The 24,558-nt window shown below is 39.2% G+C and overlaps 1 protein-coding gene across 2 annotated transcripts in view; it reads right to left on the bottom strand.

The window, feature by feature from the left end:
- Positions 1-1,557: 1,557 nt before the first annotated feature.
- The window catches only part of VXN (vexin), a 37,385-nt gene continuing 14,384 nt past the window's right edge, over positions 1,558-24,558 (bottom strand). The window contains exons 3-7 of one of the 2 annotated variants that reach the window (XM_072604724.1): positions 17,446-17,608; positions 14,689-14,750; positions 11,352-11,452; positions 6,315-6,501; positions 1,558-1,863 (exon numbers count right to left, since the gene is read on the bottom strand). In XM_072604724.1, the coding sequence (XP_072460825.1) occupies positions 6,318-6,501; positions 11,352-11,452; positions 14,689-14,750; positions 17,446-17,608 (510 nt within the window). In that variant the 3' untranslated portion in view covers positions 1,558-1,863; positions 6,315-6,317. Of the gene's footprint in view, positions 1,864-5,915; positions 6,502-11,351; positions 11,453-14,688; positions 14,751-17,445; positions 17,609-24,558 lie in introns of those variants that run through there. The other variant, XM_072604722.1, reaches the window with a different exon arrangement.

The raw sequence follows: 24,558 nt of genomic DNA, 5'->3' as shown, positions 1-24,558 counted from the left end.
AGGTCTCTGCCTCCCTAGCCTGGCTTCCCAACTAAATTTCTGCCAGACTCTGCGATGCCCAGATGAGACTTTTGTCTCATCTCTTTCTTTCAGGATTTTTCTCTCCCTTCAAGGCTTAGCTGAGGTGCCACCCCCTCGTGAAACTTTTTCTCATCACTCAATCTGAAAATAATCTCTTTCTACTCAAAATTTTTCCAAAACACTCTGAGTGTGTTAGAAAATGAGTGAGAGTTCTGTCTTTCCTTTGCCTATCACACACCCTGCCCAGAAGAAAGGAAGGGGAGCAGAGCTGTAGAGGAAGAAGAAAGGGAGGGAAGGAGAAGCAGGGAGTCTCCCAGGACATGTAGAGCCAACGGCATATGGAGGCACTGAGTCACACAGCTTGGAGTGTGAGCAAAGGTGACAGTAATTATGAATCTCCTTCTCTATTGGAGGCAGCTTTGGCTACTGGTGCTCCTGTTCATCCTTTTCTTAATCCCCTTTCCAAAGCAGCACCCAGTGAGAGGTTCTCCTTCCTGTGGGAGATGGGGATGTTGAGTAGCATAGCCTGGCAACTCCACTGGGAAAATGGAGGGTCACTCACCTGGGGAAGAGTTGCCTTTAACAATCCTTGGACTAAATGAGATTCTTCCTCATTGTGTAATTTGATATGTTTGCTGAGCCCCTGGTTCATCATTAAAAGCTATGGCCACAACATAGTGTAGGTCAGCTTTCTTCATCTTTGGGCAACAGCCTATTTATTTTTCTTAGATTGCCTACTTTTGACCTTGGTCCCTAAGGACCATTTTTCCTCTTTGTATTTCCAGTACTTGACCCAATACCTTCTACGTAATAGGTGCTTAATGAAAAGCACTGGATGTGGAAATGGAGGACCTGAATAGGAATCCCAGCTTTGCCACTTATTCCCTGTGTTACCTTGGGAAGTCAGTTAGCCTCCCTGGATCTCAGTTTTCTCATCTGTAAAATTAGGGAATTTGAACTCGACCTCAAAAAGAGCAAAAGATCTTTTCCAGATCGAATCTATTATCCTATGACATTATGTTTATAGAATGAATGAATGAATATGAACTTGTTCCAAGTCTGAAGTGAGAGAGAGAGAGAGAGAGAGAGAGAGAGAGAGAGAGAGAGAGAGAGAGAGAGAGAGATTCTCTGGTCTAATGACTGGTCCTCAGAATGAGTTCTTTCCTTCACTCTGTTTGTAAAGTAGTGATGAATTCACTACAAAGCTCCTGCGTTGAAATTCTTATAATTTTAGATTGAATTTATCTGAGTTCCATATTCAAGTTGAATAGTAAACATGTAGTTCTTAGGAGAAGCCATAGTTCTTGTCTGTGTTCATTCTTTCCTCTCTCTCCCCCCATGCCCCGAAGTTGAAAACATAGGCATCTTGTCACATTATTTATTCTAAACTTGTCTTTTCATCTGAAACAGCTTTTTCTACCCCCTGCCCATCTGCAAATTCTACAGGGGATTTGTGGGCTGGGAAAGAAATGAAAATTTGCTTCAAAGAGCCCTCATGTAAGAACTGAAGTATTTTATTGGACTTGGTCCTAACAGAGGCTATTTTCTTTCCCTACAAGTACTGGAAATTCTGATTCCTCTGGCATGAGAAAACACCAGCTTCGGTCATTCTGAATGGAGACACCACCCAGACCAACCAACCTGGAAGCTGGCCTTGTCTTCAGCAAGTGGCTGGGGCATTATTCACACAGGAAGTTTCAGATGGGACTGAGTGTGAAATGGAAATCAGAGCTGGCATCACTCATCCCCAGTTACAGAGACGTACATAATCAGGCAGTTGAATAGTCAATGTGTTCTGAGACGTTTCCTACTCACTGAGGGGTTTAGAGATGTAGCACAAATCTGAAAAAAAGAGAAAGGCTGTTGTGTTATGCCAGGGCTGAAGCTCTTCCTGGGCATTTTTGGTAATATTAAAACCAGACAATGGAAAGAATGTTTTGAATCCTTTGAATCATTCTAACTTAGGGGAAGGTACGGTGGCAGCACCAGGTTCACACTTGTTTTCCTTCTATGGGATGATCGAAAAGATATTTGTTATTCATCCAAAAAGAATCACACACTCCCCTGCATTTCTTATTGCTTTTACTGAGGTCACACACAAATCATACCTACTACTTTTATTTGAATGAATGAGGCAAAATATGCCCCACATGAGCACAGCACTCTGTTGGCATTGTATAAATAAATATTAAATAAGTTACATTCTGCATAATTCCCATGTACAGGTACTGAAATTTGTTATAAATTAAATAAATTAAAACAAAAATAGATAACAGCTCAAACTGTTGATTGGTAGGTTGGGTAGATGGGTAGGTTGGGTAGATGGGTAGATTGGTAGATTGGTCTCATTCCAGCTTTGGAGCACCCAAATCCTAGATAGTTTAAATGTGCCATTATTTAGTACCCACAGCACTTAAGGCCCAAGCCTAAGAATTATATTTGGGATATATGGGTAGGTTATCAACAATTTGAATTTGGTGGGTTAGACCATAAGACACAGATGTATACACCTCATGCCTTGATGAGATGGGTTGGGTCACTCTGCTCTTAAATTTGTGATTCATCTGGGAATTCAGGAACAAAGACTGGGAACAGCTATGTATTAGCTATTTCCTTATAGTAGTGTGGGCCTTAAGAAATGAACCAAGTCCCATGTTGTAACCAGGACATGGATATCAGTAGAATGTAAGCTCCTCTGAGGGTAAGGATTGTTCTGTTTTTGTCTTTGTATCCCAGGCACCCAGACCTTTTTGCGTTCTGTACTTTCTAGTGCAAAGCACAAAGTGTCAGTTCATGAACCTGAGGATACTTAATAGATATTGAGAAAAAAAGAAAATGATGATGTCTGTAAGATTGCTAAGGAGAAAAGGAAAATCTAATTACACATAGATAATCATTTACCTCATGTGGACAGGCTTTTTTCCAACTCCTGTGAGACTGATTCTTTCAAAAGTTTATAGATATAGAGTTGGAAGTGACCTTAGAGGGCATTTGGTTCAACACTCCCCTCCCATTTTATAGATGAGGAAACTGAGGTCCACAGATGTTAGGTGACTTTTTCATGGTCACACAGGTAACTTAGGAGGTTGGACTGGGATTCAACCTCAGGTGCTCTGACTTCAAGTTCAGTGCTCTTTTCATTGGACCATATTTAAAGGGGTTGTCCCTTTCTTTCCCATTCAGTTGTGAAAACGGCCCTCAGAGCAGCTGCTAAAGGAAAAAGTAGGGAACATTTTCTGGAAATAATTTAATGTCCTCCCAGGTTTACATCTCTAATTCCCTCAACATCAAATTTTACAGTGTTTAATTCGTTCATTAGTACAAAAATTTTCTGAGAGGTAGGTCAGAATTGGTGGCCCTGTTAAACAGGTGAAGGATGTAGGAAGGTTGAGTCACACTGATTGAGCAGTGTTCTTGGGGTGCAGGGCTAACTAGGCCATGCTGTTTCCTATGTGACTACAGCATGATTCTCCAAAGGTCCTTCCAGCTATAAGTCTGTTATCTCAGAAGGATTTCATATGACAGGGAGGGCCTAGATACTAATATCTATCTTATCAGAATAAACTACCCAGGTTGTTTTCTTTTTCCCCCTTGGTAGCCATGCTTTAAGGACATTAGACTAGGTTTTGTTTTGAATTTTTAAAAACTTGGTATTTTGTGATGTGGAAGTGATCAAAACTATTGGTCTGTTTTATACAGTGAGACACATTCTGACTAATGGCCCAAACAAGACTTTGAGACTTCAGGTGTCAACCAAAGCAGTGGCAGGAAGAGAAAGTTGTGTAAAAGAAAGAAAATAGGAATAGTCATACTCTAAATCTGATCAAAAAGAGGATGAAAAGAAAAGCAGAGGTCATCTTAAGTTTAAAGCAGAATGCTTTTTTTTTAAAGATCATACTTTTAATTTTCACTGCCAAAGAAAGAGCTTCTAATGAGTTATTGATTATCTATTTTACCAAATATAAAAAGCTAGTTTTCTCCTGCAGAGGTTCATTCAAGTGATTTGTTGTCTTTGGTAAAAGATTAGTTTTAAAGACTGAAGAAATATATGTGCATGTAAATACATATGTAGGCATGTTTTAAACAAACACATGTCAGAAAGCATTTTAAAAAAATATTTCAGGATTTGTGGTGGTGGTGCATGGTTTAAACAACTCTTCCTGGCTTCTGGGAATGGGGTCTTATATTTTTAATTACATTCATCTATAGTTAAGTAGATTCTCACCTAGTCATATCAGTGTAAACTAAGGGGTATTGCCCCAAAGGAGAAAGAGGAGGGACTGGGGTCTAAGAGAAAAATAGTTGGGCATTCTTCTAAAAATTTGGGGAAGACAGTTTAGAGCTGGTGTTCTTAAGCTTTTCTGTGTCATGGACTCCTTTGACAGTCTGGTGAAGCTTATGAATTCCTCAGTAGTGTTTTAAATACATATCATAAAATACATAGGATTATGAAGGAACTAGTGATATTGAAAGATAGTTATCAAATATTAAAAAAGGAAAACAAATTCAGGGACTTCAGCTTAAGAGTGATCATTATAGGCATATCAGTTTTAGTTGCTTTAACAAGAAATCTTTGATTGGGTCCTTACTCACCTTATCTTCCTCCCAAGTTCTTACTTGTTTGCAACAGGGAAATCATGATTTAATAACTTAAGCTGAAGAAGTTTTAAGTGTTTGCAAAAATGATCTCATTTATTCTTGAAGCTAACTCTGAAATACTGAGAGAGCAGGCTTTATTTCCCCCATTTTTCAGGAGGGGAAAAGAGGCACACACGCACACACAGTTAACGAGAGGACCAAGGGTATATATACAATTAGGTTATAGAGTTTGGGCAAAGACAAATTCTTCATTCCTTAGCATATTGTCATGGAAAGAATATTGGGGATTGGGTTGGAGTTCTACTAGGCAACTAAATTGCTGTTTGATCATAGGCAAGTAAGTCACTTACATAAACTCTGTGCCTTCGTTTTCCCATCTGTAAAACAGGGATAAGGTGACTTAGTCTACTTGCCTAACAGGAATTAGGAGAGGAAGAAATGAAATGAAATAATGTATATGAAAATGTTTGAAAAGTTAAAAGCACAATGCAAATATAAGGTATTTTCCCCCACTAGACTATGATGCTTTTCAGCACTTAATTCTTAGTTTCTCTAGAACGTCTTGCACATAAAAGAACTAAGAATTCTCACATGCCATGGTGATCAAAGTCCTGACGGAAACATCTTGATGACAGACTGAAGCTGATTTGGAGTTAATGAAGGAATATCATTTGCTGCTATATCATACTAGATATAAATACCCATTCAAAAGAAATGAATAAACAAGCGAATGTGGCAAGAGGCATAGAAAGGACCATTGTGCTCACTGGTGACTCAACATCCATTCCTTATAATGACATCAGAGTCAGGAGCAGCATAACAGATTACTGAGGCAAGCTGAAGACTCTATAGGTTTTAGATGTGAAGGGACCTTAGAGCTCAATCATTTAATCCTGGAGTTCTTCACCTATTTTTATCATTATTTATTTTGTGTCAAGGATCCCTTTGGTAGCTGGTGAAACACCTCAGAATATTGTTTTTAAATACAATTAATTGTTTTGTTGTTGTTTTTCAGTTGTCTGACTCTGGGGTTTTCTTGGCAAAGATACTAAAGTGGTTTGCCACTTCCTTCTCCAGCTCATTTTACAGATAAGGAAACTGAGGCAAACTAATGTTTGAGACTTGCCCACAGCTGGCATTCTACCCACTGTGCCACCTAGCTGCCCATAAAGTAAAATATATAGAAGGATAAGGGAAACCAATTCTATTGAAATATAGTTATCAAAATATATGTATGTGTTTTAAAAAGGTCAAAGACACTAGGCTAAGAACTCTTGATCTAACCCAACCCCTTATTGTATAGATGAGAAACCATAGAAGAGAAGACCTCCTATGAAGGTCTTTAAAAATAGGAAAGAGAAGTTTGCATTGGATAAAATTGTGCTGGAAAGCAGGTGGATGGAATGCACATCAACTCAAGATCCCTTTCAGGCTTATGACTCTTCTAAGAAGAGATGGTTATATCTTGTCTTTGGGGGAAAATACTTTTTCTCCATCTCAAGGGAGGCAGATTTGTGAAAAGGGAGGAATAATGGTATGTTCTAGATTACCCACTAGGAGAGGAGGGTGTGACTCAACCCCATGTATTATTGTGTTATTAGAAGATCTTAGTATTTGGAGCTGGAAAGAACCACTGCCACTGCCAAATCAGTCTGAAATTTGGAGAACTCAGCAGCTCCGGGAGGAAAGGTCACCTTTCAGTCGGCCTCAAAGGCGCAGTTTGTGGCTCCCAAACATTCTGACTTCTTGTGCTTGATCCACATTTTTCTGAGGATGTTGGGGGTGCCACAGCTAGTTCTGCCTGTCAGCGGTACAGAGGCTTCTGCTCCCTGGGGAAAGGCTGGGTCCTCTTCAGGCATCTTCCTGGCCAGTCTTCTAGGTCTAAAGAGAGGGGTGGAGAAGAGAACCACAAATGATCTCTACTCTGCCTCATTGCAGCGATATTGCCTCTCTTTCTTTTTGCATTTGGGATGTCCCTTTCCTGGGAAGAAAGAGGAGAAACTCTTCCGCCTCTGTCCTCATCTCAGGCTGATGCCAGAAGGAAAGGAGGTGGCTATATTATTCCCATGGAGCAGGTTCTTTTCTATATCAAAAACCTTCAGTCCTTCCTATTGTCAATCTTAGCCTGGCATTTAGAACCCTCTACAATCTGACTCCAAACCATCTTTTCAGCCTTTATTTTAAGCTGGATTAATAAATTATTCATCTTGTCCTTCCCCCACCCCCCACCCCTGGTGCATCAGAGTATGTATGCAGTTCTACTAAAAAAATCAGTGTTTTTATCTCTTCCATTTCAGTGTGAGTTCATGTTGGGCAGGGACCATTGCTTTTTTTTTTTTTTTTTGGTGTTTCTTTGTATCTCCAATGTGCTTGACAAAAGTGTTTATTTTTTTTAATCAAAATGTGTTTTTTGAGTACTATGGGAATATCAAAGAGAAAAATATTGTGCCCGCACTTGTAAAATCTATGAGAGTCCCTTCACCACCAAACCCAGGCCCCCCCAATGACTGTAACCATGTAAATGAAGACAACTTTAAATGACGCCAAAACTCAGGGGAAATGGATGGCTTTAATGTTAACTTCTCAGATCATAGATTTAGAGTTAGGAAGGGCTTCACAGACTGTCTAGCCAGTCCAGGTCTCCTGGCAGAAATGCTTCTTGGCCTGATGGATTGAATGCATTCCCATCTTACTCAACGTGTTCAAATCCTCACTTTCTTCCAGGCTTCATTTAGGTATCTTCTTCAAAAAAAAAACCAAAACAAAACCCTTCTTTGATGCCCTGAGTTAATGATAATGACCTTTCTGGGTCAATTTTTCCTTGAACTCTTCTTTGCCCCTGTCACACTCTACCTTCAATCAATAATCAATCAACCAGTATTTATTAAGTGCCTACTATGTGCCAGGAACTGTTTGGAAAAACAAATACAAAGAATGAAACAGTCCGTATTCATAAGGTGCTATCTTGTATCATGTTTATTTGTAGACATCATATTCCCCCTGCAGACTGTGAGGGTACTTGAGGATCTCTAGTGCCTAGTACAATGGCTTATAAATGGTTTTGTTGGTCAGTTATGTCTTATTCTTCATGACCCAATTTGGTGTTTTCTTGGCAGAGGTACTAGAGTGGTTTGCCATTACCTTCTCTAGCTCATTTTACAAGATGTTGAAACTGAGGCTAGTAGGGTTATAGAGCTAGTATCGGAGGCTAGATGTGAAGTCAGGAAGATGAATCTTCCTGACTCCAAGCCTGAATTCCATCTCTGCACCTACCAGCAAATACTGGATGTTTACTAAATGCTTGTTGAATGGGGTAGGTCAGGTGCTTCAGGGTCTCAAGTCCTACTTCTATTCTGCTCACATTGGACTAGGCTTGGAGTGAAGAGGGATTCTTTTCCTTCCTTATCTATACTTGCTCTGATTGAGAGGTGGGGATTTTTAAAAGTTGTCTGGGGAGGATAGGGGAGAAGAAAGGTCTAATTTTTTTTTCTTTTCAGTGTGTGGTGTCATGGCACAAATTGAAATGTGTGTATATTAGAACCAGGGATCTAGACTTTTTTCTAATGCAGTAATTTTCATTTGTCTGCTTGTCTCCCAGTAGAAATCAGCTATGACTCTTGGCGTGCAAAGTAATGTGCAGCTTAGTCCCTTATATTGGGGAAAGTCTTAACATAAGACTAGGGATCCAGCTGCTGTAAATCTTTTGTCTTCACCCTCAGGTGTTGGCTAAAGTCTGAAGTCTGTTTTTAAGTCTTTCTGACAAATTCTTCTAGTTGGCCAAGTAGTCTGGGTTCACACTGTTCTTACCAGTTTTTTTTTTAATTCTTATATAGCATTTATTTTCTGACTCAGTCATTTTGGCATTTAATTGTATCTGTCTTAGATTCATGGTTGTAACTGTGTTTCCCTTGTTTCTCTGATTAGATTGAAAACTCCTTGCAGGTAGGCCCTCTTTCAGAGATGTAATTCAATTTGACAGACAGTGACTACCTGATAATGTAATGAACTCTATACTAGGCACTGGGAATAGAAAAATTAACAATGGATCAGTCCTACCTTCCAAGTTTAACCTATATTGCTAGATACTATATGTACATTATATTATATATTACAGATATGCTCATTTGTAGAGGGAGTAAATGCTAACAACTGGAGTGAAGGGAGGACTTATTAAGGAGGTGGTTCTGGTGTTGAGTCTTGATGGAAGATGAGACTTATGGGAAGTGGAGGGAAGAAGGGAATGCAGTAGAGATGGTCCAAGTGCATGCACACACAGTGGAAATGGAATGTTGCACAAAGGTGAGAGCTGGTTGTGCAATTTGGCTGGAATGTAGAATATATAAATGGAAGTGATATGGACTTCTTTTCTATCCCTCTAGATATCTATTACAATACTACTGAGCACATACTAGTGTTTTAACTTGACCTAAATGAATTTGATTTGATTGAAAGACTTTTCTTTAGCATATTCTCTTGGTAAGATAATGAAATGGGCAGGGAACACAATTTATCCACTCTGGTAACCTATACCTGGCAGCCTTCAGTTTTCTAGCTGTTTTCCCTGACTTGTTTCTTTCCCAATTAGTTCCATCCTCCACTTATTTAGGGCAGTTAGATAGCTCAGTGGATAGAGGTCCAGGCCTGGAGTCAGGAAGACCTAAATTCCAGTCCAGCCTCAGATACTTACTAACTGTGTGGCCCTGGGCAAGTCACTTAACCCAGTTTGCCACAGTTCCTCATCTTGAAAATGAGCTGGAGAAGGAAATGGTAAACCACTCCACTATCTCTGCCAAGAAAACTCTAGTCATAGAGAGTGTGACATGACTGAGAAACAGCTCAACAAGAACCACTCATCTATTACAGAGATCTTCCTAAAGTATAGGACTGACCAGCCTACCCCCACCCCCACTGAATACACTTCAGTGTCTCCCTATCACTTTTTATTTTTCATATATAATATATTGATTATATTTTGTAATTCTATTATATAATTATGCTACCTATAAATACATCATATAATAATAATATAATATATGATAAAAAATAAACTCTTCTGTCTGACTGTTAGACTTGTATTCCTTTTCCAGTCTTCTTACATCTTATTCCCCTCTACTACTCTATGGTTCGGAGACACTGGTCTCCTTGCTGCTTCTCATACAAGGCATTCATCTTTCAACTCTGGAATGCTCTTCTTGATCACTGCCTCTTGGCTTCCCTGGCTTCTTTCAAGTCTCATCTAAAAATCTCATCCTCAAAAAGCCTTCCCCAGCCTCCCTTAATATTAATGCCTTCCCTCTTTTGAATAACTCCAATTTATCCAGTCTATATTTTATTTGTATATAGTTGTGTGTTGTCTCTCCCATTAGATTGTAAGCTCCTGGAGAGCAAGGATTATTTGGGACTTTATTTGTATTTAGCACAGTGCTAGGCATAGAGTAGTTATTTAATAAATGCTAGTCAGCTTGATGAATCACATCTACCTCTCTACATAGCTCTGAAAGATGAATCACTGTAGTTCATTGGTACTTCATTGGGGAGGACCTCTGTTTGTTTTTAGTTTTCAAAGACTATGACATCAGAGAAATGATGACGTGACTTGCACTTGACTTTGATTTGAGGGAGGGAGGACTCTGCAGGTCACCAGCCTCATTTTCTCCTCCTGAGCCATCTGGTTCCAGCGACCAGATATTCATCAGGATGACTGGAGATGGCCCAGGATGCAATGGGAGACCTTGGCCTTTTTAGGCTGGCCTTTTCAAGTACTCATTTAGAGGAAGGTAATGCCCATTCAGTGAACTGGCCTCTTTAAGAAATAGTCAGGGAATGGCCCCTTTAATGAGAAAAGAAAAAAATAACTAAATGAAGCTGGAAGGGAAAGAGAAAAAGTTACTATGATTGATAATCACTCTAAGCCAGGGGAGTCCAGACAACCACCATTAGGTGGAGCTTGGGCAGGGACCTATTGTTGTGGCGAAGAACAAATATTACAAACCCAAGAGCAAGAACAAGGAGGGAGGAGTTCTCCTCTGCCTTTGTTCTAGGTTACTGATCATTTAATTGATTCTGTGCCTTTATAGAACCTAGAAATAGGGTAGGGCAAAGGAAAAAAAATTGTATTTTAAGGATGAATATTTACAGATTGTTTTTTTTACCCATTACAAGGAACCCTGGGCTTATCCATTACTTATCCATAAGTAATTTTGATACCAATATTTTCATTTGGGGCTCTGAAAGAGACACAACTTATATTTCTTTACATCATCATTTGCATGTTGTCTCTCCCTTTTAGAATATGAGTTCCTTGAAGGCAGATATTGTATTTGCCTCTTTTTTTTTTTTTTTTTGGTATCCCTAGCCCTTAGTTCAGGGCCTGGAACCTAGAAAATGCTTAATACCTGCTTGTTGGCTGGCTAAAAAAAAAAAATAAAACCAAATATACATATATATATATACATACACACACACACATACACACATCACCAAAGAGTCCAAACTCTAACATAAGCACTCAAGTTAATGGAGTTATTTCCATCAAAAAGTACTTCAGATCAATCCTGGAGAAGGAACTAATGAGGCATCTCTAGAGGGTGGAAGTTTACTGCCCTCATTTGGAGGTGATTTATGATGGGCAAGGTTTTGCTGGATGACCTCTGACCTAGACAACCTGCTACTGCTCCACCTCCTTCCAGACAGGCATTTGCCTTGAAGTCTCAAAAACTTGAAGAACTTACTCCTTTGTGAGAGCACGATCACTTTCTTCTGTTGCTGCTACTTCACTGGCAGGAGTCTGTTTCACGGTGATCCTGGGCACTGATAGTGAGGTCTGGGATATCTGTGCCATGGAGAAGGATGAAAGAAAAATGTCAGAATATGGCTAAGTACCCGTGTTTCTAGTGGCATTGGTTGAACTTACTTAAAGAGAGATATTGTAAACTGAATTTAAAAAATGCAGAGGAAAAGCAGCAAAGGGAGAAGTAATCATTCAGTGAAATTGCTAGCATAAAATGAAAGAAGAGTTTTGGCACTTGAGGTCATTTTCGACTCTTCCTTCTCCTTCATCCCTATTATTTGAATTTATCATTAGGTCCTACTGATATTTCATTTGAAAAGAGCTTCATCACCATCCCACATCAATTACTGGGTCAAAGTCTTTGCCACCTCTTGTCTGGACTGGCGTAACAGCTTCTCTGATTCCAGTTTTTGAAGCAATAGCAACTCATATTTATATGTATCTAAGGATTTGCAAAGCACTTACTTCCAAAAACCCTGTGCAAGTACTATTATCTCCATTTTTGCTGCTATCGTTGTCCCTGTGACCTAATTTGGGGTTTTTTGGCAGAGATACTGGAGTGGTTTGTCATTTCCTTCTCCAGCTCATTTTACAGATGAGGAAACTGAGGCAAACAGGATTAAGGGACTTGTTCAGGGTCACACAGCTAGTAAATGTCTAAAGCCATATTTGAACTCAGGAAGATGAGTCCTCCTGACTTTAGTCCTAGCACTCTATCTACTGTGCCAACCTAGCCACCAGCTCCATTTTACAGATGACAAAAGAAAGGTAGAAGGAGATTAATTGACATGCCTGGGGCCACAGAGCAAGAAATTCACATTCAGATCTTCTGATTCTAAAACCATTGCTTTTTCCACCACCACCACCCAAAACAACAAGCATTTATAAAGCGTTTACTATGTGCCAGGCACTGTGGTTAGTGCTTTACAAATATTAGCTCACTTGATTCTCACAACTAGCCTGGGAGGTAGATAGATTCTATTATGATTCCCATTTTATAGTTGAGAAAACTGAGGCAAAGAGAGGTTGTCACCTGCCCAAAGACACAGAGCTAGAAAGCGTAGGAAGCTGGATGGCACACTGTCTTGGGTAGGGGAGCAGAGGGATGGAGAGAAAATGTGGAACTCAAAATCTTATGGAAGTGAATGGTGAAAACTAAAAGTAAATAAATGAACGAACAAATAAATGAATGAATGAAGTATCCGAGGCTGGATTTGAACTAAGGTCTATCCTGACTCTAGGCCTAGCGCTCCAGCCAGGCTTCCATGGTGGTCAGACAGTTTACAGGAATAGAAGGTATCTATAATATATGATATTATATAATATTAATATGATATAACAATATAATATATAATATAATATAAATATAGCTATAATAGAAGGTATCTAAAGGATCTGGAGTCATCCCTCTTCTTCCTTTCTGGGGGCTGCCATCTTTGATTTCTCTTCTCTGTCTTCCACTTTGCAGCTATTGCCATTATTACTACACGACTCACCCTCCCTCTCCCCATCCCACCCCCAGTCCATCACGCCTCAGCTGCTGCTGTCATCCTCCTGACAACCACGTCTAGGCCTGAGGCTGAGTGCCACCATCCTTAAGCCTCCCTGATATTGGGGTTGCTTTTCTGCTTTCCCATGATTTTCAAAGTGAGACCCAAGGTCCAGCTCAGATGCTATATTAACTTGGGCAGGTCATACAATCTCTTTTTAACATAGTTCCTTCGTTTGTCCACTTGAGGTGATGACACTCAAGCAACCTATCTGAAAGACAGTTGTTAAGGATCAAATGAAATAATAGGTTAGAGAATTGACTTGGTTCTTTCTTTTCTTTTTTTTCCTTCTTTCTCTTTCTCTCTCTCTTTCATTTTCTTCCTTCTTTTTAGAGGTGGAGTGGGGTGGGGAAGGAATTGGGAAGCTGAGCACAAAGTTCAAGCAGGAGGAAGGTTGCCCCTACACTGAGAATCTGCTATGATACATGGTATGACTGGTTCCTTTCTCTGGGCCTCAGTTTCCTTATTTATCAAATGGGTAAATTAGATAGATAAGCTCTGTGTTCATTTCTAGCTCGAACATTTCTGAGAATCTTTGTATCTTATGTTGTGGTTTTTCAGGATCTTTTCCCACTTCTGTGGGAAAGCTTATCCTGTAAGCTTGACTGCAATCAATCAATCAATTGGTATTTATTAAGTTCTTGCTAAGTTCCAGGTACTAGGCAAAGTGCTAGAAATACAAAAGAGGCAAAAACTAGTCCCTGCCCTCAGGGAACTTACACCTTAATAGGAGACAAAATGCAAACAAATATATCCCAAAAAGCAACATACAGGATAAATAGGAAATAATTAAAAGAGGAAAAAGGCATTAAGAGAGGCTGGGAAAAGCTTCCTTTAGAAGGTGGGATTTTAGTTGGGACTTAAGGGAAAGGCAGGGAAATCAGTAGTCAGAGCAGAGGAGGGAGAGTGTTCTAGGCACAGGAGATAGAGAAAATGGCTGATGCCTCCAGATAGGGTATCTTATTCAGGGAACACACAGAAGGCCAGTGTCACTGAATCAAAGAGCATATATTGTTGAGTAAGGTGTAAGAAGATTGGAAAGGTAGAAGGGGGATAGGTTATGGAGGGCTTTGAAAGTCAAGTGGAGAGTCCAAGGCAGACTGGCTGCATAAGAGATATTCACGTCTAAAAGATAAAAGAGGGGATGTAGAATTTATTAAAATGCCAAGGGAGTCCCTGGCAGAAAATTAAAAAAGGAATACTTATCCTAAGTGATTAGGCTGAGTGGTGTTTTGTTTTCTTATGAACATTTTATCACTCCTTCAAATGTAAGTGGTAATTAACCAGCTATTCTCAAAATGATTTAGTGAATGACTTATAGTGGGCATTGGACAGATGCTTGTCGATAGATTGATTGATCTGGTGAACTGAAGGACTGCCCCTCTTCCCACTCCAGTATGAGCTGATGACAAAAGGGAGAACAAAAACGTCCTCTGTGTCTATTCGTGACCGACTTGGCACCATTCCCTACTGCATTAGGCCAATTGCATTAGAATTGAATTGTCTTAAAGGAGAGTTGTTACTGATATGAAACTTTCCTTTGCCAAATGAGACTACATAGTAAGGTAAAGACCAACATGACTTTGAAAGCAGAGAAGTTTTCAACAGTGAGATGCCTTTCTATCATTATCAGGTCTAAAACAAAGGATACTCAGTTTCCCTATTGATGACACATACGGGAACAGACGTAGCACAGCAGACATAGGTAGTTTAATTTATTTTACTTACCAGAGATTTTCCATATGCTCGATTCCCATACAAAATTAATGGTTTGGGTTCAGAAATTCCCACTGTAGAGCAGAACAGAAATAGCATTAGCATTTATCGGTACCATGAATCTTGCCTCCCTCTATTTCTATGTATGATTCTCATAACCAATACTCAAGTATAGGCTGTAAAGAAGCTTGAGGACTTTGTAAAGTATAAAGACTTTTTAAATCAAAAATACAGTTAAGGACTTTATGCTAGGGGCTAAAATCAGAAGGGAGGGTGAGGATCTCCAGAAAGGCAAGTTTTTTGGATATCAGGCAACCTTTTCTCTTAGCACTTTTTAATGGAAAAGGAAAAATAAAGAATCACCCTCATACTCCTGTAATTTAGACCGAGAGCAACGTGGAGATTTTTTTTGATTTGCTTTGGAGAAGTGGAATTTGCCTAACTCTGTCAGAGGGTTCAGTCTTACTAACTAACCTTGGAAGAATATCATAGTGTAAGAGAAATAAAGGGACCTCAAAACCTGATAATTATAATAATAGCCACTTATTTTTACCTAGAACTTTTAAGTTTTGCAAAGTGCTTTTCTCATAATTACCCCAGAAGGGTAGACTAATTGATTACCTGACTGAAGAGTGTCAATAACATCCTGACAAGTAATCATCCAGCTCATTCCTGATTATATCTGGCAACAGGGCACTTCACTACCAAGAGATCAATGGATCAGTGATCACAGGGTCTCTGTGTATTCTTTCTTTGAATAAGAAGGACCCTTTCTTGTGTCAGTTATTCCTTTGGAGAAGCAATAGAAGAGTTCTGTATATATGTTAGAGGAATCCTCCTCTTATAGATGTCCCCTACTTTCTGACTTATCAAACCTTTCAAGATTAAAGAGCATTCTGTTAAAAAAAAAAAAAAGGAGCCATGATCTTTCAAAAACAGATGTATCTAATAAAAAGAACTTTGGTAATGTCAAGGCACGATTACGTCCTGGAACAGTGATTCTCAAAATGTGGCCCAGGGATTGAGACCTTTTAGGGGGTCCATAAGGTCAAAACTATTTTTTATAATAATATTAAGACATTATAAATTTTTAGCATAATAGAAATTAAAATGTCTTAGTATTATTATAAAAATATAATGTTATATAATAATAGAATTATAATACTATAATAATTATATATATAATATAACATAAAATTATAAAAAATAAAAAAATTTGTGAGGGGTCCTGAATAATCTTCAAGAATGTAGAAGGGTTCTGAGACCAAAAGATTTGAGAACCATATTTTAGCATATGCCAGTGTGATTTCCAATTCTCAATACTACCTCTGTTAACTATTTCCTTTTGGAATATGGTAGTAGAACCAGTAAAAGAAAAGAGAAAAATGATGATTTAACAGAGTGGTAGTGATAGCTCTAGATATCTTCTGATTCTTTTTTGCTGAGCTTGAAACAAAGATCAGACCAGAGAGGGGATAGAATTTTGAAATGCATTTTAATTGAATGATTTAATATAGTTAATTTTTAATGATGAGTACTTATTAAGTCTCTTGAGGTAAGGACTGCTTTTCTTTCTTTTTTTTAAAAATCTTTATATTCTCAGAGCCTGGGGCAGCTAGGTGGTGAAGTAGATTGAGTGCCAGGCCTGAAGAAAGAAAGATTCATCTTCCTACATTCCAATATGGCCTCAAACACCTAGTAGCTGCATGACCCTGGGCAAGTCATTTAACCCTGTTTGACTTGGTTTCCTCATCTGGAGAATGGGTTGGAGAAGGAAATGGTAAACCACTCCAGTATCTTTGTGACTCAAATGACGTCACAAAGAGTCAGATATGACTGGAAAATGACTTGACAACAACTAATTCACAGAACCTGACAGTGCCTTGCCCATTGTAGGGACCTAGTAAAGGTTTGTTGAGTGTGGTATCCCTTTTGCATGAAATTCCTAGTGTGTCTCACATTATCCTGCTTATTCTCATAATATCTTGGTAAAGAAGGTCACAGTATCATAGGGTTTAGAGGGTCCCTAATGGTTACTTCATACTTTTTCTTCCAGATTAGGAAACTGAGGCCCAAAGACAAAATGTTACATAGCAGGATTCAAATCTAGGTTCTGTCTGTAAACCTAGTGCTTGTTCCATTATCCTCCATGCCAGATGGCTCAGCCAGGCAGATGAAATGTTACTGAATGAAGTCAGTTGCCATTTTTAGGAAGCCAAAAATGAAGGACAGTAGACCCTCTTTCTTTTATGTTGGATAAAATGGAAAATTCAGGAGCCTTCTCCTTTAGTTCAGCAAAAAAAGAATGCTCAAATCTGAGTGCCTGTAAAACTCCATCTAATTTATATCTGGATCAACCTGGACCCTCTTCATGATGGGAAAACTGAATACTTGGACTCATTTTTAGGTGAGTCATCCTTTGGAGGGAAACAGGAAAGAATATGTTGGCTTGGAAAATCTTCTTCATGCAAGCATATCCTCTTTCTCTCTTTTCCCTTCTCCACATATGGCCAGGCTGGCATCTTTTGTCAGACTGAGGATCTTGGAAAATTAGATACCTCTACTGCTCAAAATCAGACAGAGAAGTGGACTTCCGTACACTGTGCGAATACTTGAATCACTGGGATGATCTAGGTCAGACTCCCAGTCCTCATTGCCCCACATATGATGAGCAGATGCCCAGAACTTAACCCCTAGATAGACCTCATGGAGTATAAAGATAGTTCCACCCAGTTACAGATTCCCAGAAGGATAACAAGGCTTACTTACCGTGTCTGGCTGTGCTTTTGGCCAGGGGTTGTCCCTGTTGCCCATTCTGGAGGCGGCCAAACCTCCTTTCTTCTCCTTCTCTGCAAAGGACTTGAAGTCGATCATTCCTGTGGGGCAGAAGCTCCAGAGGCCCATGGATGTGATAATCAGTCACTGCTACCACCTACAGGGGAGAGAAAGAACTGACTTCTTCATACTTTTCACTCTGAAGAGTTATGGTCATCTCTTTGCAAACCTCCAACCACCCTAGGGAAGTCTTTGTCCCCAAGACCAAAGTTTTTTTGTTTTTTGTTTTTAATTAATAAGAAGATTTGTCTTTTTCCTGAATCTGGTTAAAACCTTTCGTTGTTGTTTAGTTGTATCCAACTCTTTGTGATTCTGTGGACCATACTGTCCATGGCCATGGAGTTTTCTTGGCAAGATACTGGAGCAGTTTGCCATTTCATCCTCTAGTGGATTAAGACAAATAGAGGTTAAATGACTTGCCCAAGATCACACAGTCAGTAAGTGTCTGAGACTAGATTTGAACTCAGGTGTTCCTGATTCTAGGCCCAGTTTTTTGTATACTGAGCCACCTACCTGCCTCCTCTGGTTAAAGTTAAGTGACTTAAAAACGCCTAGAAGTTCAATATTTTATTTATTTTTTGGTGAGTATATCATCTTTTTACTATTAATTTATTTGTTTTCAGTTTTCTATAATCACTTCTATAAATCTTAAATTTTCTTCCCCTCCCTCTCCCCTCCCTCCCGAGACATCATGCAGTCTTATATAGGTTCTACACATACATTCTTATTAAACGCATTTTCACATTAGTTATGTTGCATAGAAGAATTAAAATGAATAGGAGAAACCATGAGAAAAACCAAACCAAAACAAAACATAACAAAAGAGAAAATATTCTGCTTCTCTCTGTGATCCACTTTCATAGTTCTTTCTCTGGATGTGGATGGCATTTTGCCTCGAGTCCATTGGGAATGTTTTAGGTCCTTGCATTGCTGTGAAGGGCTAAGTCTACCAGGAAATTTCCCACATACTGTGGCTGTTACTGTGTATAAAGTTCTCCTGGTTCTGCTCCTTTCACTCAGCCTCAGATCATATAAGTCTTTCCAGGCCTCTCTGAAGCCTTCCTGTTCATCATTTCTTATAGCACAATAGTATTCTATTACATTCATATACCACAACTTGTATAACCATTCCCCAATTGTTGCCCATCCCCTCAATTTCCAGTTCTTGGCCACCACAAAGAGAGCTGCTATAAATATTTTTGTACATGTAAGACCCTTTCCCATCTTTATGATCTCTTTGGATACAATCCTAGAAGTAATATCACTGGGTCACAGGGCATGCACATTTTTGTAGCCCTTTGGGCATAGTTCCACATTGCTCTCCAGAATGACTGGATCAGCTCACAGCTCCATCAACAATGAATTAGTATTCCAACTCTCCCACATCTTCTCCAGCATTTATCAACTTCCTGTTTTGTCATGTTAGCCAATCTGATAGGTATGATGTGATACCAAAGTTCAATACTTAAAAAAAAAATGGGGAAAACTTTCCTTTGCTTTAATGTTAACTAAAAATATTCACAGGATCTCAGAGTAGGAAGAAACCTCAATTATCCTTCTAGTCAAATTTCACAAGTGTGAAGTTTGGACTCAGTCAAAGGGTTGAACTTGAGAACGTAGAGAGACACATATGACCTTTAGGCTGCAGGTTCCCCACCCTTGTTCTAGTCCAACCCTTATATACAGATATCTTTAAATAAACCCCTGACAAATGGTCATCTATCTTCTGAGGATATCTAGTGACGGAGAGCTATCTCCTTTCTATTCCCCTCTTAGACAATTTCTTTTCATTTATTACTCTGAAACCTGCCTTTCTGAAAATTCTACCCATTGGTCTTAGTTTTGAACTCTGAGGATAAGAAGTCTTTCTTACACACTGCAACCTTTTAAATATTAAACTATTTCAATGCAACTCTCTATCCCTCCTGAAATCTCTTCTCTACCTTAAATATCCCCAGATGCTTTGAATAATCTTCATATGGCATGAATCTGAGTCCATAAAGGTTCTCCTTAATGCTTTTAAAATTTGTTTCTGTTGTTTTTTTCTATAAAGAACAAAGACCTTTACTCTGGAAATCTATGTTGCGTAGAAGAATTAAAATGAATAGGAGAAACCATGAGAAAAAATGAAAAAAATCATTAACAGAGAAATGATACTCAAGATAAGTAAGGAGATAATGAGAACATCTAGGTCACCTTAATGAATTCAAGTCACACTGCCCAGATGAACTGCATCTTCCATTCCTGATATGATTGGCAGATGTGATTGCCAAATAACTGCTAGCAGCATATGAAAGATCTTCAAAAACAGGAGAGATAACACAGAATTTTTTGTTGTTCCATCATGGGGTTTTCTTGGCAAAGATAATGAAGTGGTTGGCCATTTCCTTCTCCAGCTCATTTTACAGGTGAGGACACTGAGGCAAACAGGGTTAAGTGACTTGCTCAGCTAGAAAGTGTCTGAGGCCAGATTGGAACTCAGGAAGATGAGACTTCTTGATTCCAAACCTAGCATTCTATCTATTGGGCCACTACAGAATTGGAGAAGGGCAAATGTCATCCTGATTTTCAAAAGAGGGAAAAGAAAAGTTTGAAAAGTATAGGCCAGTGAGCTTCATTTCAGTTCCTGGGAAAATTCTTGAAAGGATCATTAAAGAGATGATTGGAGTACAACTAGAAAAAGAAACCTGCGTGATTACAAAGAGGTTACGTGGAATTATTAAGAACAGGTCGTGCCAGACTAACCTCATTGCATTTTTGTGGGAGGATTACTAAGCTAGTAGATGAGGTGAATGATATGGTTATAGTTTACTGAGATTTTATCAAAAGTTTTGATAAAATATCTTGTACTATTCTTGCAAAGAAGATGGAGAGAATGAGATTAGGCAGATAACACTATCAGGTGAATTCCAAACTGATTGAATGGCTGAAGTCAAAGAGTAGTTATTAAAACTTCAGTGTCTGTTTGGCAGGAGGTTTTGAGTGGACGACCTCAAGGAGCCATGGTTGGTCCTGTGCCATTTAATATTTTTTATTAATGGCTTAGATAAAAGCACCAAGAGTATGTTCATCAAATTTACATGTGCACAAAGCTGAAGGGATAGCTAATTGTGGGTGACAGAGACAGAATTCGAAAGGCTCTTGAAAGTCTAGGGTATTAGGCTGAATCTAATACAAAGGAATTCAATAGGGATAAATGGAAATTCTTACACTTTGGTACTAAAGAATATCAACTCCACAATTATAACAGCAGAGGTATGAATGGACAGAAGCTGTCCTGAAAAACATCTGAGGATTTAGTGGACTGCAAGCTTAATAGGAGTTGTCAGGGTAATGTAGGAGCCAGAAAAGCTAGTTTAGCCCAAAGGTTATAGCTTCTAGTAATAGTTTAGAGAGCTACATTTTAAGCAGGGCATTGATAGAATGCAGGATAGTGTCCAGAGGAAGGCAAAGGGCCTTGACAAGTTCATGACATGAAGATCAGTTGAAGAAACTGGGCATGTTTAACTTGGTGAAAGAGGAGACTCGGGGCACCTGATATCTGTGTTCACGTATTTGAAGGGCTGTCTTGTAAAGGGGGAAATGTGTTCTCTTTGACCCACTGAGTCTGAAGTTGTTGTTATTTGTCTTTCATTCTCAAAGAGGACCATGACATCAGAGGGGTGATGCCATGACATGCAAGTGAATTGGATTTAGGTGGGGGAGGGCTGTGCAAAGTCATCACCCTCACTTTTCTCCTCCAGAGCCATCTGGGTCCAGTAGCAAGATATAGATCAGGATGACTGGAGATGGCTCAGGATGCCGTGGGGTACCCTGGCCTTATTAAGTGAAGATCTTGAACAAATCTCAGTTTGACTGAGGCAATACCCATTCAGTGATTAAGGCTAGGTAAGAAATGAAGCAGAGAATAGCCTGTTGGCCTACTCAAAAAAGAAAAAAGAGTCAATCTGGGAGGGGAAGACCCTCTGGGTTTCTGGCCAGAACAGAAATGATGGCTATTTACTAGCCCTTGTGATGATAACAAATGATTTGAGCTCTGACAAGAATGCATACATTCCCAGTGGAAAGCAAAAGCTTCATCTTAGCCCTATTGGCCATGGTGGTTGGCCTCTGAGCTGCGAGACAAAGCATCTACCTCAGTAGTTATGTCTTCTGGAAGACAAATTACCTTCAAGTAAAACCTAAAGCTAGTCTTATTAAGATCTGAGTCTCTTAAGTCATAATCATTCTTTCTTGGTCATGGGTAATGATTCTCAAGGAGTGTTTGGTACTTGTAAGCATATATCTATTGCTAGAATTCCAGAGCCACTGTTAGAGCTTCCCACCCAGTATGGCATATTTGCACTCTGTCCATGTGGATTACCTAGTAGGAACAATGGTTGGAAGTTGCAGGGAGGCCAATTTAGGCTAGATTTTTAGGAAAATCTTACTAACAATTAGAGATGTCCAGAAGCAGAATAGTTTGTCTCAAGAGGTGATGCATCTCTCTTCCTTGGAGGTCTTCAAGCAAAGGTTGGGGATTTTATGGTGGGACTTTCTTGCAAGTATGGGTCACTGAGGTTCCTTTTAGCTCTCCAATTCTGTGATTCTTCCAGTAGGTATGTTCCAGAAAGCTAATATTCCTCCTAATATGTGGTGCCCAGAATGGAGCATCATGCTCTAGGTGGAACTTGATCGGAACAAGGCAGTGTAGGACCATCACCCCATCATGAATCATTTATTCGTTCGGGAATAAAATTTATAGTATTTGTTTCTCCTTTTCATGTTCTAGATTGAAATTATTCACTCTATAGCTATGGAAAGGAGGCTCTACTAAGTCATTTTGACTATCATAAATGTCCAAATTAACTATAAAGGACATATGAAGGAAGACACTATCTGCATCCAGAGAAAGAAATGATAAATAGAAGTATGTATAAAATGATTTTATATACATACATATATGTATATATATTATATATACCTATATTTGCATGTGTGTGTCTAATGGTAGCCATCTCTAGGGCAGGGAGAGGGAAGAAAAAGAAAAAAAGAAATTTACATGATAATTTTATTATATATTTAAAAGGGATAGCAAATTATACATAATAGACTTGCAGTTTCATGTGCAATCATTTTTTATTAGATTATGTTATTAAAATGCTATATTTCATAAATTTAAAATAAAATTTTTAAATAAGAAAAAAAAAGGGAGGAAGGCTCCAAAGTCTCCCTTGTGGTCACATTTGCCTTCCTTACTCCCATGAATTATTTTAGAGAATTATTCAAACATGAATCTGCTTATATGGAAGTGAGTGAGACAAAGTCTTGGTCTTATGGCAGGGAACTGAGCCTTAGTTCAACCCTCAGCATGCCAGAGCATGGTTTATGGTTATAGCCTGTCCAGGAGACAGTCACCCAGCAGGTACTTTTTATTTTTCATATCTCGTCTGTGTTTGATGCATCTGAGAGCAGTTCCAAATCTTCTGAGATCCAGATTCTTGCGCCACCCATAGAGTAAAAGGGAACAAAAGTTATTTCTGCGATCTCTTTGGTCAATTTTGCCATCAATATGTCATTGTTTAGGGAGTTGATTTATAGCAGTTTGGTTTATCTGGGTCGGGAAATGAACCATGCCATGGTCCGGTTTAGGTTTCTGACTTAATTCCAGCCATTGAGAGCATTTGGATCTCACTATTTGCATTAGAAGAAAGTCGTTCTTCTTTTCTGGATGTAATAGAATGTCCAATGTTCATAGAATTCTGCAGTGAACCGGGGAAATGGCAGACCTTAATCCAGCTTGAGTGGCACCACTAATCCACTCTCTGAGATAAACTGCTCATTTTGTGGCTGCAAGCCTCTGCAGTGGGTGGTCCGGCACACAGCATTCCGAGCTCAGATCCCCTTGCTCTCTACTCTTCCTCTTTGCCATTAGTGAAGCTTAAGGGACTTGCCTCCGGTCACACAACTTTGCTCTGCCAGGTCTGGTCCAGTATATTAGGGCAATATTAAGGGCAGTCTTAAAGCCAAGGTGCAAACAGAGACACAATATGTGCTGGGCATTCAGGCCAAAATTTTCAAGGAAGTCACTTAACTTCTTTAGCTTAACCATGTACCAAAAGAGCAGGTACTCCCTTATAAACAGGTAAGTAAGAGAAAGAAACTCAATTATTTTTACTTAGAGTGCTACTTTACCCTCAAAAATAGTTCAAAAGGTAATCTAAATTTATTTTCCTAACATTCCTAGGAGGTGGTGGAGGGGAGAAAATACCCATTTCATAGATGGAAAAAATGAGACAGTCCTGTTTCTTACTAGCTGTATGGTCTTTGATAAGTTGCTTAACCCCTTAGACCCTCATTTTATTTCATCTGTCATAGAACTTTCACTATCTGAATCACAGGTTATTTTGAGACTCAAATAAGATAATGATGTAAAAACATCTAGTAATGTTCTTGGTGAACTGTGAGCTAACTTAATTTGACCACTGTGGTCATGGAATGAAAAGAACACTGGGCTTGAGTTGAGAAGTTAGCATAATGCAACTTACAATTATATAGCACTTTAACGTTTGCAAAGTGCTTTACCTATACAATTTCATTTGATCCTCACAAAAACCCTGTGAAGTTGAGGCTAGTATTTTATTATCCCCATTTTACAGGCGAATAAAGTGAGGCTGAAGACCCTTAAGGGACTTGCCTCAGGCCACACAGCCTGTAAGTGTCTGAGACAGTAGTTTTTCTGACTCCCTAGTCCTAGGATCTGTATGGTATGTCATCAAGTCGCTTGAAGGCTGTGCCCATGTTTGGAAAGTAATGGAGTTGGGGCTGACAGACACTCAGAATGTCCTTTGGCTTCCTCAGCGTCCCTTTTGATGCATTCCTCAAGTGATACTGGACCCAAATCTAATCCTTTAACATCAGAAAAAAAGAAAAGATTTTTTTTTTCAGCTATAGTGGACTAGGTCAAGTAGGGAGAGACTGGTTGCTCTCTTACTAGGTTATTTTCATGAATGTGAAGTATGCAGCCATGTAGTGGCATGCTTGAGGTTGGCCATGCCAGGCAGGGAT

Source organism: Notamacropus eugenii, chromosome 4, assembly GCF_028372415.1.
Source record: "Notamacropus eugenii isolate mMacEug1 chromosome 4, mMacEug1.pri_v2, whole genome shotgun sequence".
NCBI lineage: Eukaryota > Metazoa > Chordata > Mammalia > Diprotodontia > Macropodidae > Notamacropus > Notamacropus eugenii.
The sequence above is the reverse complement of the archived record's forward strand: the minus strand, read 5'-3'. Positions and strand labels throughout refer to the sequence as shown.